The 13,706-nt window shown below is 44.3% G+C and overlaps 2 protein-coding genes across 6 annotated transcripts in view; one reads left to right on the forward strand and one right to left on the reverse strand.

Annotated features, from left to right (window-relative positions):
- The window catches only part of ANKRD27 (ankyrin repeat domain 27), a 54,114-nt gene that overhangs the window by 35,211 nt on the left and 5,197 nt on the right, over positions 1-13,706 (reverse strand). Inside the window, exon 1 of one of the 5 annotated variants that reach the window (XM_027663912.1) lies at positions 8,491-8,570. The exons of 1 other annotated variant lie outside the window; for it this stretch is intronic. Coding sequence is in view for 2 of the 4 variants with exons in the window: in XM_027663910.1 (XP_027519711.1) it covers positions 1,022-1,046 (25 nt within the window). In the remaining 2 variants the exon portion in view is untranslated. Of the gene's footprint in view, positions 1-1,021; positions 3,498-7,850; positions 7,957-8,490; positions 8,571-13,706 lie in introns of those variants that run through there. 3 more of the 5 variants (XM_027663911.1, XM_027663910.1, XM_027663914.1) reach the window with 3 other exon arrangements.
- RGS9BP (regulator of G protein signaling 9 binding protein) lies at positions 8,867-13,015 on the forward strand. Its single transcript, XM_027663916.1, has one exon. The coding sequence runs from the start codon at positions 9,084-9,086 to the stop codon at positions 9,795-9,797; it is 714 nt and encodes a 237-aa protein (XP_027519717.1). The 5' UTR covers positions 8,867-9,083; the 3' UTR covers positions 9,798-13,015.

Genomic DNA, 13,706 nt, shown 5'->3' on the forward strand with positions numbered 1-13,706 from the left:
GAAAGGTGGTGGATTTGGATTAAATATAAAGAAGAAATTCCTCCCTGTGAGGGTGGCAAGGCCCAGAGATGCTGGGATGACATGGCCCTGAAGTGTTCAAGGACAGGTTGGACAGGGCTTGGAGCAACCTGGTCTAGTGGAAGGTGTTCCTGCCCATGGCAGGGTGCTAGAATGAGGTGATCTTTAATGTCCCTTCTAACATCAATCATTCCATGATCTGTCCCACTACAGTGTCTGGGTAAACAGGATTACCACCAGTAATTCCACCACTGATGATGGTTAGAAACATTTCTTGGCAGGCAGCTGCAATCCCAGTTCAAGCTGTGGGATTCTCCCTCAGCCTGTGGTGGGGGAAGGAGAAAAGGCAACACAAGCCCAGGGGCAGGTCTGCTGCAGGAACACAGGTGTCTCAACACTGACCTTAATAAGCACTCCTAGTTAGCCACAAACACAACCTGCCTGCTGAACATCTGGATAGGGCACAATTCCAAGTGAGATCTTAAATGACTGTAGCTTACAGTCCAAACATGACTCAGACAATTCAGTATATGTAAGTAAATACAATTTAGTACATATAAGTCAAGGACCAAGCAGAGCTGTATGTACACACGTGTGCAGTCTGCAAAATAGTTTGCCACAGCAAGATGTATTTGGGAGTACCACATGCTTTTTTTGGATGCTTTGATTGCCTAATCACATGAGATGAAGTGACTGGAGAAGAATCTGAAGTGAGAAAGGCAAGAAGGTCCTGTAGCAGAATCCAGTCCATGAAAGGCAGTGATGTTTATGCTGAAGAAACTAAATGAAACAGGTAAGAATTTTTTTCCCCAGGTGTATTAAAACTTTCAGTGAAGGGCATTTTTTCCACATCTATCTCAGAAATAGGCCTTAACTGAAGAAAAACAGGCTCAGATTACAGATCAGGAACACCTTTGAAAAGAGAAGATAAGCACATGGTTTAGATTGCTTGCAAGGGGATCAAGTCTCACATAGTAAATCTCTAAGAATGTGTTAGACAAACCTCTCCCAGAGGTGATAATGGACATAGTGAAGCCAGGAGGCTGGATTATATGGTCTCTCCAGGCAGTTTATAAATCAAGCTTTCATTAATAGAGTTGGCCCACTGAGGAAGCTTCATCTGCCTTTTGTTTGATAAATTCATGTATCTGGTCAAGCAGCAGAAGATGAGGTTGCTGTGTTCTCCCAAGACAGTGATGGAGAAGGTATTAAACCACAAACTGTGCTGGGGAAAAAAAAAAAAAGCACATTGACACAAGAAGGCAACCGAGCATGAGACTGCAGAGTAAAACTGCAGTGCACAAATGTCTCCAATTGCTACAACTACACTGCCATTTCTTCAGCTTAACACATCTTCAAGTTCAAAGAGTTCTTCCCATAAAAGGAGGTGAGGAGAACAACACATTCCACACATCCTCCTCATCTAGAAACCTGTAACTCACCATCAAAAACACCCAACTGATAAGCTCTGGCCAGAAAGAAATTGAAAAGAACATTTCATTCCCCAGCAAAACAGGGGGAAGGGATTTAGGGGAGGAGGGAAGCTCCCACAGGTTTTCTACCTGAGCTTATGAAGTCTGTAGGACTGACCTAGCTCTTCGATCATTGCCTGCAACTTAAAAAAAAAACCAAACAACTAAGAAGAAAAACACAAGCAACTGGAGTACTTTAAGAATCACTGTTGACAGACCATCACAGGAAGAGCTTGAAATTATAATCTTAAATTCGTGGTGTGTGTTACACACCACAAATAACTAGTTTTAAAACACTTAGTTGGAGCTGTAGAAATTCTTTCACTACTGGGTTGACACAGTTGAATCACCCTGGAGAGCTCCAGCAAGTAGTGAAAAAAAAAACCAAAAAAACAAAACATATTCAAACACTGAATTCCAGCATTTCAGCTACTGTAATGCAACTAAGGTGCCATCAACATGCTATACCTCAAGAAGGGAGCCAAAACTTTTAGTTCACATGGATATTTGTCAGCCACCTCGAGCAGAGCAGATTGCAAACTCCAGGCTGGTCCTCACACAGCAGAAAACCCCCACCAGCCACATTAGTACCGTTTTGAGAATCACAATTCTGAATTTCCTTCCCTTTTCTCTCTTCTTTACACCTGCAGCTGCTCAGTACCACATCAGTGGATATCTATCATATTTGTATTAAAATGCAAGTATGAAGAACAGGTAGAATACTTATTACTTAAAACAGTTTAGTTACTATATTCACTTGGGTCTCCATCACCTACCCACAGCATTCTTCAGAGGGCCAGAAACATGGATGTAGAAACCATTTACAATGTAAGTAATTAAAAAAACCAAAGGCATTTAGTCCACAGACTCAAGAGAATACATTAAAGCTTCCTCAAATCTCAGGCATTTTTGAGATTAAGTCAATTTCTTTCCACCCCAAAAGTTAAATGCATCTGCAAATACTGGCTAATGCATTGCTATAATTATAGGAATGCATTAGAATCCTCCAGTGAGGGTTTGTTGGCAGAACACAACATCCAATTTCAACCTACTTTAACTTGGGGGTGACACAGACCTACTCTTCCCAGTTGCACCTTGGACAGCTTTAGATTTACTAACACTGAGAAAGCAGAAAATGAACAAAGCCTTATATACATTACTAGAACTGTTTAATGCTTAACAGAAAGCTTGTTAAAAACTGTCAAACTATATTCACTCTTAAGTCTACTAAATTCTATCATGCTGAGCTATAAAGCAATACTCAAGTACTAATGTTATATAAAAGGTTTAAATGGAATCATTAAGTGTGTGGCTTCATGCCTGTAAACACTGAAATAGCTCAAATTGCTGGAAGAACAGAAGCTGGCTGGATCAGACAATCTAATAAGTATTATGTTACAGCTTAAAAACCCCACAATCATAATCTTAAAACAGCCAAATCCTTTATAGATCAAAAGCAGAGTGATAATTCTAATGACAGAACTATGGTACAAGGGATAGCTGAAGTGAAAAACATGGAATCTAAGCTTGTCACTGTTTTCTCCAAAACACCACAAATTAAGCCTTATTACCTTTGGTACTGAAAACAGTGAATAGGAATTAACTCTGACAGTTCATTTTGTCATTAATGGTGTTTTCCTTTAGAGATCATCAAGTGAGGTACCTTTTCTAGATCTTGAAGGTTTCAGTTCCTTTTTAGAAGTACTTTGAAATTTAGACAAACAGCCACTAAAGTAGATGATGTCATTTTATTGGCATTGTTACTTGGCAGTTAAATCATGTCCATGTTCAAGTTATACAACTATTTACTCAAGTTTTAGGCACATAATCTTCTGAACATCCTGCTATACCCCTACTAAAGACTTAACAAAACACACTGGAGAAAATGCCCTTGATAATGGAGTAAGAGATTGTGTATACAAACACTTCAATGCTGAACAGGATAATATTTTAATATTACTACAGCAGAACAAAATAAAACAGCTACTGAAGGTAGCAGAAAGTATCAGCCCAGTTCATCAACCTTAGGATATTACACTGGGATGTGAATGTCAAGTACCTCAGAGCCCTCTCCACACAAGCCCAGCTTCAAAGAAGCAGAATGCCATGTTCTCCAAAACCTTTAACACCAGATCCATTAGCATGGCATGTTCAAGAAGCATCAATTCATTCAATTTTACTTGCATGGCAATACTGAAGTTTCACATGACAGTATCAATTTCATCTTATCTTGAAAACTCTACAACAGGAACAACTAAGGCTTAGTAAACCAGTGACTAGAATATCATTTGCTGAAATGCTCAAAATAATGAGCAAATCAGAACAAGCAGCAACTTATTATTAAACTAGGAGACTTAGAGTAGCAGACAGACATCTCTAACAGCTTTTATCATGCTAGCAAACTGCACAGCCCTACAGGAAAAAAAAGAGGAAGCAGTTGTTCCCCAGTTGTAAGTTAAATTCTTTTTTTAACCAAAGTGCTTCCCCCACACACTTCAAGAGCACGACTTGTTCACAGGAACAACCAAAGCTAGGCAGATCTTAAAGTACTAAGCAAGCAAACAGTGAATTTTAAATAGTCTCAGTCCGAATACAATCCTAGTTACTTCTGTAATCACTGCTTTACCTGCACTATTAGTCCTCATTTACTCTGCTTCTGGGCCAAGGTTACAATCTGAACTTGAGCCCTAAATCAGCAAAAACAAGTAAAAAAAAGCAAAAAGATAAAAAAAATTCTGTTTCTGAGAACTTAAGAAACCTTACTCCCCTTCCTAAAGGACGAACACTGAGCATCCTATGAAAAACACCTCGAGACACATTCCAGTGCACCTTGCTCACCACGAGGGAGCAAAGAAGGAAACAAGCTATTCCTACCCCTTCTAGGTTCAACTTCTATTGGTTTCTGTGAAACTGAAGTATGTCAGAATAACACCTCTGAATTATCAAATTAGAGAGTAATCAATTTGCATCAGTCAGCTCAAGGCTCACTAGCAACCAAACTAAGTTCTATGACCCCAGAACATCAGCCTGACAGTGATGGAACAGCATGTGGAAAGGAGAGGTCAGCAGCATTCCAGGAAGATGCTCATTCCTCTCAGCATCTCCCTACCAGGTATGCAATTTTTCCACTGAAGAGCTGGTACAAGATCTCTTGATTTTGGTTTTGCCTCCACCCAACACTCCCCAGGCCTTTTTAGCCCTAACACCTCTGGCCCTCCTACCACTGCTCCCACCCTGCTCAGACAGGCCTCCTCCAGACCCTGCAGCACCTGGGCAGCACCACGAGATGGGCTGGAACCAGTTCCTCCTGCAGCTTCTCATTATGAACCCCACCTTGTAAACTTGAAAACTGAGCTCACCCGTGAAAAGTAAGAAAGTTCACCCTTTGTATTTTAGCAGTGCATTTATTTGCACCATAGTTCGATCTGGACACATTCTTACTTGCCCCAGACTTGAGGGCAGAGAAAATATTTGCTTGACTCTCCATAGTCACCTGTTCCTTTCCCCCAAAGGAAGGACATTTCAATATGTGGATCATCCTTCAACATGCAAACCTCCCACTTCCAGTCCCTCCCATATATTTGAGAGCATCTTACTTGTCATTAGCCAAGTATTAGGAACAAGCTGCATTATCCTCTTCACAACAGGATAGAGACTAGATTCCCAATTCTCAATTCTTGCAGGCTTAGAAATCCACTAGAGTAGCTGCCAAAAAACTTTCTTGGCTTACCAGTATTGAAGCTGCACTTAATTCTCAGGTGGGGAAGCCTGAACTACTCCCAACCAAGCCCTAGACCAAAGTGCAAGTGGTGGTCAGTGAACCACAAACAGTTACAATGAACATTTAGAGGAAGAACATTAACAGAAAATACAAAGTTCCCAAAACAGCTTCTCAAACAAAGATGATTTCCCCAAATATTAGCGAGCTGTATGTAAGGCCACCTCCTCAGGTTCACAGAGGTGCCAACACTGGTACTTCTTTGGAGGGGAAAGAAAAACAGTGGAGTTGAAATGCATGGATAAACAGAGATTTAATTAAGCCAAATATTTTCATTCTTTAGTTACTGAAGGAAAACATTGGTATATTTCCCCAGGCTGTGCACAGGTCACAGAAAGTAATTTCTTGCCTAGTTACAAACCACCACCACTCACAGCAGGCTGCTATCAACTCCAACACTAGGGACAAGCCTGTAAAGACACCAAGTCTGCAGAGCCAGATCCAGCACAGAAATACAAAGGAGCTGAAGCCAGCAACCCCATAGCCATTCACCTCAGTTCCAATGGTCCTTAGACAGGCAACTGGGCAAGAATTTAATTCCTTCCCTGTGCATCTCAATAGAAAAACCAAGTCCTTGCAGGCTAGCACTAAGTCTTACCTCATCACTGCAAGAAACTTAAACATCAGATAATTACAAGAAGAACTAATTATGAAATACACTGTAGAATTACAGTAGATCTCTCCTTTAGGCAGCAGAGCAAGGGGAAGGAAGGCTGGAAAATAATTCAGCAGGTAAGTTATAACTAGCAAAACAAATTACTTCAACCACCACTAGTGTTTTGATGCTACACAACGCACCATAAACAGCCTGAGCTAATTAAGAGCTTCCTGACAGTAAACATCAGGGCAGAGATATCAGTCTTAACATTCTCCCATGATATAAATTAGGATTCTTGCTAAGGATGAAGTCCCAAGCCACTTGACCAGGAAAATGCTTGGCCAAAAGCAAATCAGAGAATAGTTATTTAAGGAAGTGCATAGTTTATCAGTCATCAGGGAGAGGGAGGGGGTTGATGTCGCATTTTATTTTCACTGTATTTCACCCTTATTTTCCTTCTTTGTGTCAGAGTGGCTCCAAGCTTTCCCAGGCCACAGCAGCCTACAGACAAATCTCAGTATTATGAGCTTATTCAAAAAGCAAGGCCCTCAGACAAGACTTACCAACCATGTAAACAAAATAAACTTGCATCTACCAAAATTTCTACTCTATTGAAATGAAGACATAACACTTAATTAATGATGCATCAAGAAACATCACAGAATATTTTGCAGACATTTTTATGGGTACTTCACATGAGGAATATGTTCATTTATGTCTATTGCAAGAAAGCCTTGGCACAGAACAAGGAAATACATTTCTCCTACTACTCGTTATGCTGCTTCCTAAGTCACTTCTGAGGATTTTTACACTCCATCCCAAAAGTTTTCTCAGGATGGTATTTTGGCTAGTCAGCATCTTGTCTGATAGCAGTATCAAAATTTGGATTTTCAGAATATCATACCTAACAAACTACAACTGAATTTTAAGGTTTCCCACAATCTAAACAAATCCTATAACTGCACGCAGCTCAACTTAACTTAGAAGTAATGCAAATGACAGGCTCTTTCTTCCACATGACACACTTAAAGATGTATTTAAGCATTACCTTACCTGCACCTGATACAGATTATAACTACTGCTACCTTCAAGTTTAAGTAGTCACATGCTTCTGAACCAATACTCCCTCCCTCCCCTTCCCAGACACTTTCAGAGAAGCAGCTTCGGGATTCTCACGTGCCACTTCAGTGCCATGTGGCAAACTTTAAACACAGCTACTACAGACACACACAAATATGCACAGTTTAGTCAGCAATAAGCTTAACACTTATGTCACACAGGACTCCAGATTCAAACCCAGAGCTAATCCTTTTTCCACCTGACAATGATTAAGCAATTATAAGACTTCACTTACAATCAGGTCAAAATCATCCCATGTTTCTTTATGCCTACAAGGAAACAGGCATGACTGATTTGCTTCTTCGAGGCTACCAACATACAAATCGATAGGGTGCTACTATAAATTTGGCAATTTATAGAAATTAAAAGGTGGTTTCTTCCACAGGTAACAACCTGCAGCAGAAGCTACACAGGGCTTGGAACTAGGGCCAAAATTAAAGCAGGACAAAATATTAAAAAAAAAAAAAGTAAAATAAAAAACAGTCAGTGGAGCCCAAGCTACCAAGATATCGAAGGAGAAACATAGTCTAGACAAGACTCTTCAGGTCGTGCTTGGCCACAGGAAGTCAGTCTGCCTGGACTCTGCTCCTAACATCCTAAATTATCTTGCTCATAACACACACTGCACTGCAAGGGAAAAGATAAGGGAGAGGGTCAAGCTCCCCTCTTGTGGTAGTATGGCTTCACAGCTTTGTCAAGCTATTAAAGCATCAGAAAACCACTGTGCTACTCACAAACACTTAGGTATGTGTAGTAGCTCTCCAGAAGTCCACTCCAGCAGGCACACCGCATGCCAGAGACAACACGGTTTAGTTCACCAAGTGGCACTCAACACCATCAACTCCATTCCTGCAGACGCACATACAGGCACGGCCTAGCGCCCATCGCCGCTCCCCGAGCTGCACCGCAGCGCTGCCAAGGGCAGCAGCCGGAGCATCACTTCTGCTGCCGAGACCCGCTGTGTTTCCTGCGCTTCCTGACGTGCTTCACTCGAGCGAAGCGCGGGCGCCGCGGGTCGCACACCGGCCCTTCCTGCCCCGCTCGCAGGGGGCGGCTCCGGCCGCAGCCGGGCCCCGGAGCGCCCGCGGGACACGGGGGGCCGGGCGGGACCGACCTGCCCTGCACAGCGCACACAGCCGGGCTTGGGGCTTAACACGGCAGCGCCCGACCCCGCCGCGGGAGCGGGGGGCACTGACCAGGGACACGCGTGTGTCCTCCCGCACGGCCCGACCCCGCCGGCGCTCCGGGCAAAGGCCGGGCCGGCACCGCCCCGCCCGTCGCGGTGCCCAGGCCGGGGCCGAGCGGCTCCTGGAGCGCAGCACGGCGGGCCAGGAGCGCTCCGATGGTCCCACCCCGGCGGGCGGGTCCCCGGAGCGGATCCCGCGCTCGCTGCCGGGCAGCCCCGGGGCAGGAGCGCCGCTCGCCCCGGCTCCGCCGCCTCTCTCCCCCCTCGGCCGCGCAGCCCCCGCCGCCCGCCTCCCCCCGCCGCCCCGGCAGAGCCCTACCGGGGTCCAGGGCGGGCCCGGCGCGGCCGCACGAAGCCAATGGCCGGGCGGCGGCGGGAGGGAGCGAGCGAGGAGCCGGGAACGCCGCGGGGTCGCTGCCTGCGGAGGCGGAGCCTGCGAGGGCTTATAGGGCCGGGCCGGGCGCTCCCCGCCATGTGACCGCGGGGCGCCCGGCTGGGGCTCGTTAAGTGGCGGCGGCGGGGACCGTCAGCTGCTCGGCTGTCGCTCCCCGGAGCTTTAGCCTCCGCTTTTTTCAATTTTTATACGTTTTTCTTCTCCGGTCCCTCCCGTGCGCTTGGCGCTTTTCAAAGAGCAGCGCCCCGCTCCAGCGCGGTGCGGGACGCGCGGCCCCGGGGGCGCTGCGGGCGGCGGGGGCGATGCCGCCCGCCCGGCGGGGCTCCCCGCGGCCCGACCGCGCTCCCGCCGCCGCCACCGCCTGACCGGCCCGGGGACAGGGCGCTGGATGCAGGAACGACCCGAAAGCACCGCTTGCCATGAGTGCTGGTAGCGCCCGGCTCGGGCAGCGCCCGCGGCCCGGCACAGGGTAGTCGGGCAGGCAGGCGGGCGGGGGCGGCTCCGGGCGCACCGCGACCATGGTGAAGGAGGAGTGCAAGGCGCTGCTGGACGCGCTCAACAAGGTGACCGCCTGCTACCGGCACATGGTGCTGACCATCGGCGGCACCTCGGACTCCCAGAACCTGCGGGAGGAGCTCAAGAAAACCCGGCAGAAAGCCCAGGAGCTGGCGGTGGCCAATAGGAACAAGCTGACCACGGTCCTGAAGGACAAAACCGTGAGTAAGGAAGATAAAGCCGAGTTCGAGAGGCTATGGGTGATTTTCTCCACGTGCCTAGAGATCCTGGAGATCGACATGAGGAGAGCCCTGGAGCTGGGCCACGAGTTCCCGCTGAACGTCCCCAAAAAGCACCTCATCCAGACGGGAATGAGCGGGGGAACCTCTGGCGTGGCCGCCAGAGCCATGAGCGTCCAGAACATGAAATACGAGGCCGAGCGCAACATAGACGTGATGGATTTGAAAGACCTCGAGAACGAAATCAACCAGGTAGGAGAGATGATGTACGAGATGGAAATGAAGGTCAATGTCCCCCAGTGGACAGTGGAGGCTAAGCAAGACCCGGGGGCTGAACTAAAATCCACCATCAGCGTGGGCGCTTCTTCTATTGGCATGATCTCTGTGGAGGAAAACAAATCCTTCTGCGATATCAGCAAGGTTCTAGCTGGGATTGTGTTCTCTGCTGTGCTCATCATCGCCATTGTCCTGGCAGTGTGTGTGGTTAAACTGTCTTAGGGTGGTGCGAGCTCTGACATGAGCGACCCCCTCCAGGTCTGCTTGGAGTGTTTCATGCCTCACCTTTAATTTCAAAATGTGTCACTTGGATGAGGTGAGCATTTAAACGGAGCACTTGAAGGAACAAGGCAGAACTTTTCACCTCTCAGTATCCTAAAATGCACGATTTGCTTCTTCATGCTTTTTGAAGAAAAGGGATGCAAATCAGCCTGCAGAGTAGGATGTCTTCATTTGCTGGACTTGTAACAGTTAACTGAAGTATCAGGGTATTATCACTACTGGCTGTAACAGGGATTTGTCTGCTATTAATAGATCACTATTCTCAGAAGCCTGTATTTTTCGTTGTTTCACTATTTTTCGTTGTTTCTGGTGTTTGCTGCTGGTCACTGTTTACAGTATTGGAGAGTAACAAAAACTTGGAGGTTAACACGGGTGTTTTGTTTGACCAAGTGGATAGAATACTTTTTTTTCCCCCCATCAAATACACAAAATATTGTTTCAGTGGAAGAAAGGGGTAAGGATGAAAACCCCAATAAAAGAATGTGACCAACCTCTGTTCTTGATAAAGTGAATGGTTTGGGGAGAGGGGAGAAAACAGAACAAGCAATGTCTGTTGATTTAGACTGGATTGTACAGAACCCAGTTGCATGAATTGGCAGAGCGCATGTGAATGACTAATCGCTTTCCAAATCCAGAGAGAAAAATGGGAGAGCTGCATGTTCAGAAGAATACTAGCAAGCCTTGTGGTTCTCATTCACATTTACCACAATTTTATCTTTCCCTGCAGAAAGGCCGATTCTTGCCAGTAGTTCAAATTTTTCTTTCTGTGGCAGCAGTTTGCACTTTACAATTAATTAACTATGAAAACAGGAGAAATGAATGTACCCACAGCAGACACAGTAACATTTAAAAATAGATTTTAGCAAACAAAAATCAGATTCAGTTAAAGCAGACCTTTCCAACAGGATCCCCTCTCCTGTTGCGAGGCAGGGACTGAGGCTTGTACGGGTACTGTCACATTTCTGCAAGCTCCCAGATTCTTTGCAGAATGTGTCTCTTTGCTAAAAATGTGTCTCAGTTTCATATCTCATTCATGTCTGATTAATGATCTGGGAAACAGGAAGCCTCTAGGATTGATGCCATTTGATACACTGCAATTTTGGGAAGTAAATGCAACAGCAAAAAACTTCCCAGCGCTTCCCTATAAAATTGTAAACATTTAAATGTAAAGTTGGGAGGACAGACACTAACTTTGTAGAGAAGCTTCATAATGTTTTGTAGAAGGACTGTGTGTTATGGTTATTTATTAGATAACTTATGGAAGTATCTTCTATTACTGTGAACACACATTATCCGTTCAGGAATGCTTGGTACATGCACTACAGTGCCATAGGTGTATGAGGCACTCCACAGCCAAATATAAAGATCCCATAATATTGGGGGTTTAATAAGTCATTCTTCATTGTTTATTATGGACATATTATCAAAATAATAATCAGACATGCTTTGTGAAGTTACTAGACAACAGTCTTCATGCTTGTTAAATAAAACTGACAACACTCATATAAACACCTAATATTTTTGAGTTAAGAACGAAACATACCTTGAAAAACTGCAGTAAACAGTTTATTCTTTAAAACTTAGGAGAACTGGATTTGGGAGAAAAAAGTGTATTTGAATCTGGTCACTTGTAGGTGAGAAAAAAATAGTAAGCAGAGGCCTGAATTAGAAGCTATAGACTATCCTTACGTTGAGGGATAATGTGAATTCTGCACACTTATCCATTCTAACTCCATTCTCTTGGGAATTCACAGTGTTACAAGACAACTCCACATTCCTTTCTGTCGTGTTTCACTCATTCCATAGGATATGTTTTATATGTAGTTAATCTATGTTCATAGAGATCCCTGACAGCTTTCTAACAAAGTCAAGTCTGTATTGGTGCTACAGCTCCAGCCTGCCTAGACAAGGTGTAATTCCTGTGTGTTCATTTAAATGAGATGATCTCCTTCACAATCACAGTGAGTAAACATATTTAAGGAAAATGCAGCAAAAGCTGCAGGAGAATGTACAGATTTGGATTGCCACCACTAGTCACTAAGGATCTGGGGTATTTTCACTCTTTGTGCTCTCCTTTTACTTAGTTCACAGGAAGGTGGATAAGCAGTTGCACTCTATTCTGTGCTACTTCAAAACTCCATGTACCTTGTGAAATCAGATTGTTTAACCACATGTTTTCAAAGCCCAAGTAATGCAAGTGTGGTTTCTGGTGGATAAATAAATGGTAACACTGACAGCATTCATTATCTTGTATCTCGGTATCTCCTACACACTTAAACATAGATAAACAGTTTATCCATGGTTAGTTGTGCAGAAGAATTTTTAAGAATAGGCAATGTCATCTTCTAAAGCAAGCCTCAGTGAGCTGATAAACTGGAAGTTTTCAGTCCACTGCATTTTTTCAATTTCAACTTTTTGCTACAGGACTCGAATTCATATGAGTGGCCTATAAATATATATCTTGCTTTATTATGAATAGGCACACAATTAGAACTTAAAGGACAGGCCTTGGAAAATGAATTTTCAATTCATATGACAAAACACAGATGCAGATTTATTCATCATTAGTGTGTTTCTAAAAATCTCTATCATATTTAGGGTATCTGAATAGAATTCTAAGAGAAAATTGGCACTGCTGACATCGATAATGTTCCTGCCACTTATCTCCTACACTTGATACAAATGTTCGTTCCATGTGACAGAGTTCTGGCACAACAGTGCACAAACCCAAAACAAATGAAACTACCATTGCCCAAAAGTACTGAGGCTTCTTTTAAATTAAGAAATAGAAATGTAGATTTGCAGTCTTAATTTTTTCCTCCTACCGGAATGCAACAGAAAGGAGACTGAAAATGCTATTTTGTAAGTGAAAAATGGGAATTGATACTTCAAAATACTCTATATTTAAACAGCGTGATGAAAAAGCACATACTCTCATCCTGATCAGTGAGAATGTAATTGTAGTACAAAAGAAGATGGTTATTCATTAACTTCAGTGTTGATCTACTCACATTAAATTTGCTGTATACTGAAATCTTATTCCTGACTTGAATTCTACTGGTTTTGCCTGTGCATGGGTGGTATTTTCTACACTTTGAATAATGCAAACCTGTTACTGTCACTATTTATTTAAAAATAAAGTACCTCCTTATAACTTACTGGTTGGCTTGCAGCAGTAATTCAAACCAAACCAAACCAGTTGGACTGAGTCCAAAGGATCAGAGGGATCCCAAGATCAGAGGAATGGAGCAGCTCTGCTATGAGGAAAGCTGAGAGGATTGGGATTGTTCAGCCTGGAAAAGGGAAGGCTCCGGGGTGACCTAATTGTGGCTTTACAGTGCCTGAAGGGAGCCTGCAAGGAAGATGGAGAGACACTATTGACAAAGGCCTGGAGTGAAAGGACAAGAGGGAATGGCTTCAAACTGACAGAGAGCAAGGTTAGACTGGAGATTAGGAAAAAATTTTTCCCTGTGAGGGTGGTGAGGCCTTGGCACAGGTTGCCCAGAGAAGCTGTGGCTGCCCCATTCCTGGAAGTGTCCAAGGCCAGATTGGACTGGGCTTGGAATCACAGAATCAACCGGGTTGGAAAAGACCTGAGAGATCATCACATCCAACCCTTGATCCAACACCACCGTGGTTACTAGACCACGGCTTGGAGCAACCTGGGATAGTGGAAGGTGTCCCTGCCCATGGCAGGGGGTGGAATGAGATCTTTAAGGTCCCTTCCAACCCAAACTATTCTGTGTTTCGATGAAAACCTGGAATATTAGAACAGCTTGTCAGTAAGCTCTTAGAAACTAAAGTTCATATTTCAGCCACAGTAATAAAACAGTACTAAACCCTCTCATT

The sequence above is a fragment of the Corapipo altera genome, unplaced genomic scaffold, assembly GCF_003945725.1.
Source record: "Corapipo altera isolate COAL_440 unplaced genomic scaffold, ASM394572v1 224, whole genome shotgun sequence".
In the NCBI taxonomy this organism is placed as follows: Eukaryota; Metazoa; Chordata; class Aves; order Passeriformes; family Pipridae; genus Corapipo; species Corapipo altera.

What these genes read in the sequence shown, in the direction of transcription:
- RGS9BP (XM_027663916.1), top strand. Translation starts at nt 9,084, where the DNA reads ATGGTGAAGGAGGAGTGCAAGGCGCTGCTGGACGCGCTCAACAAGGTG.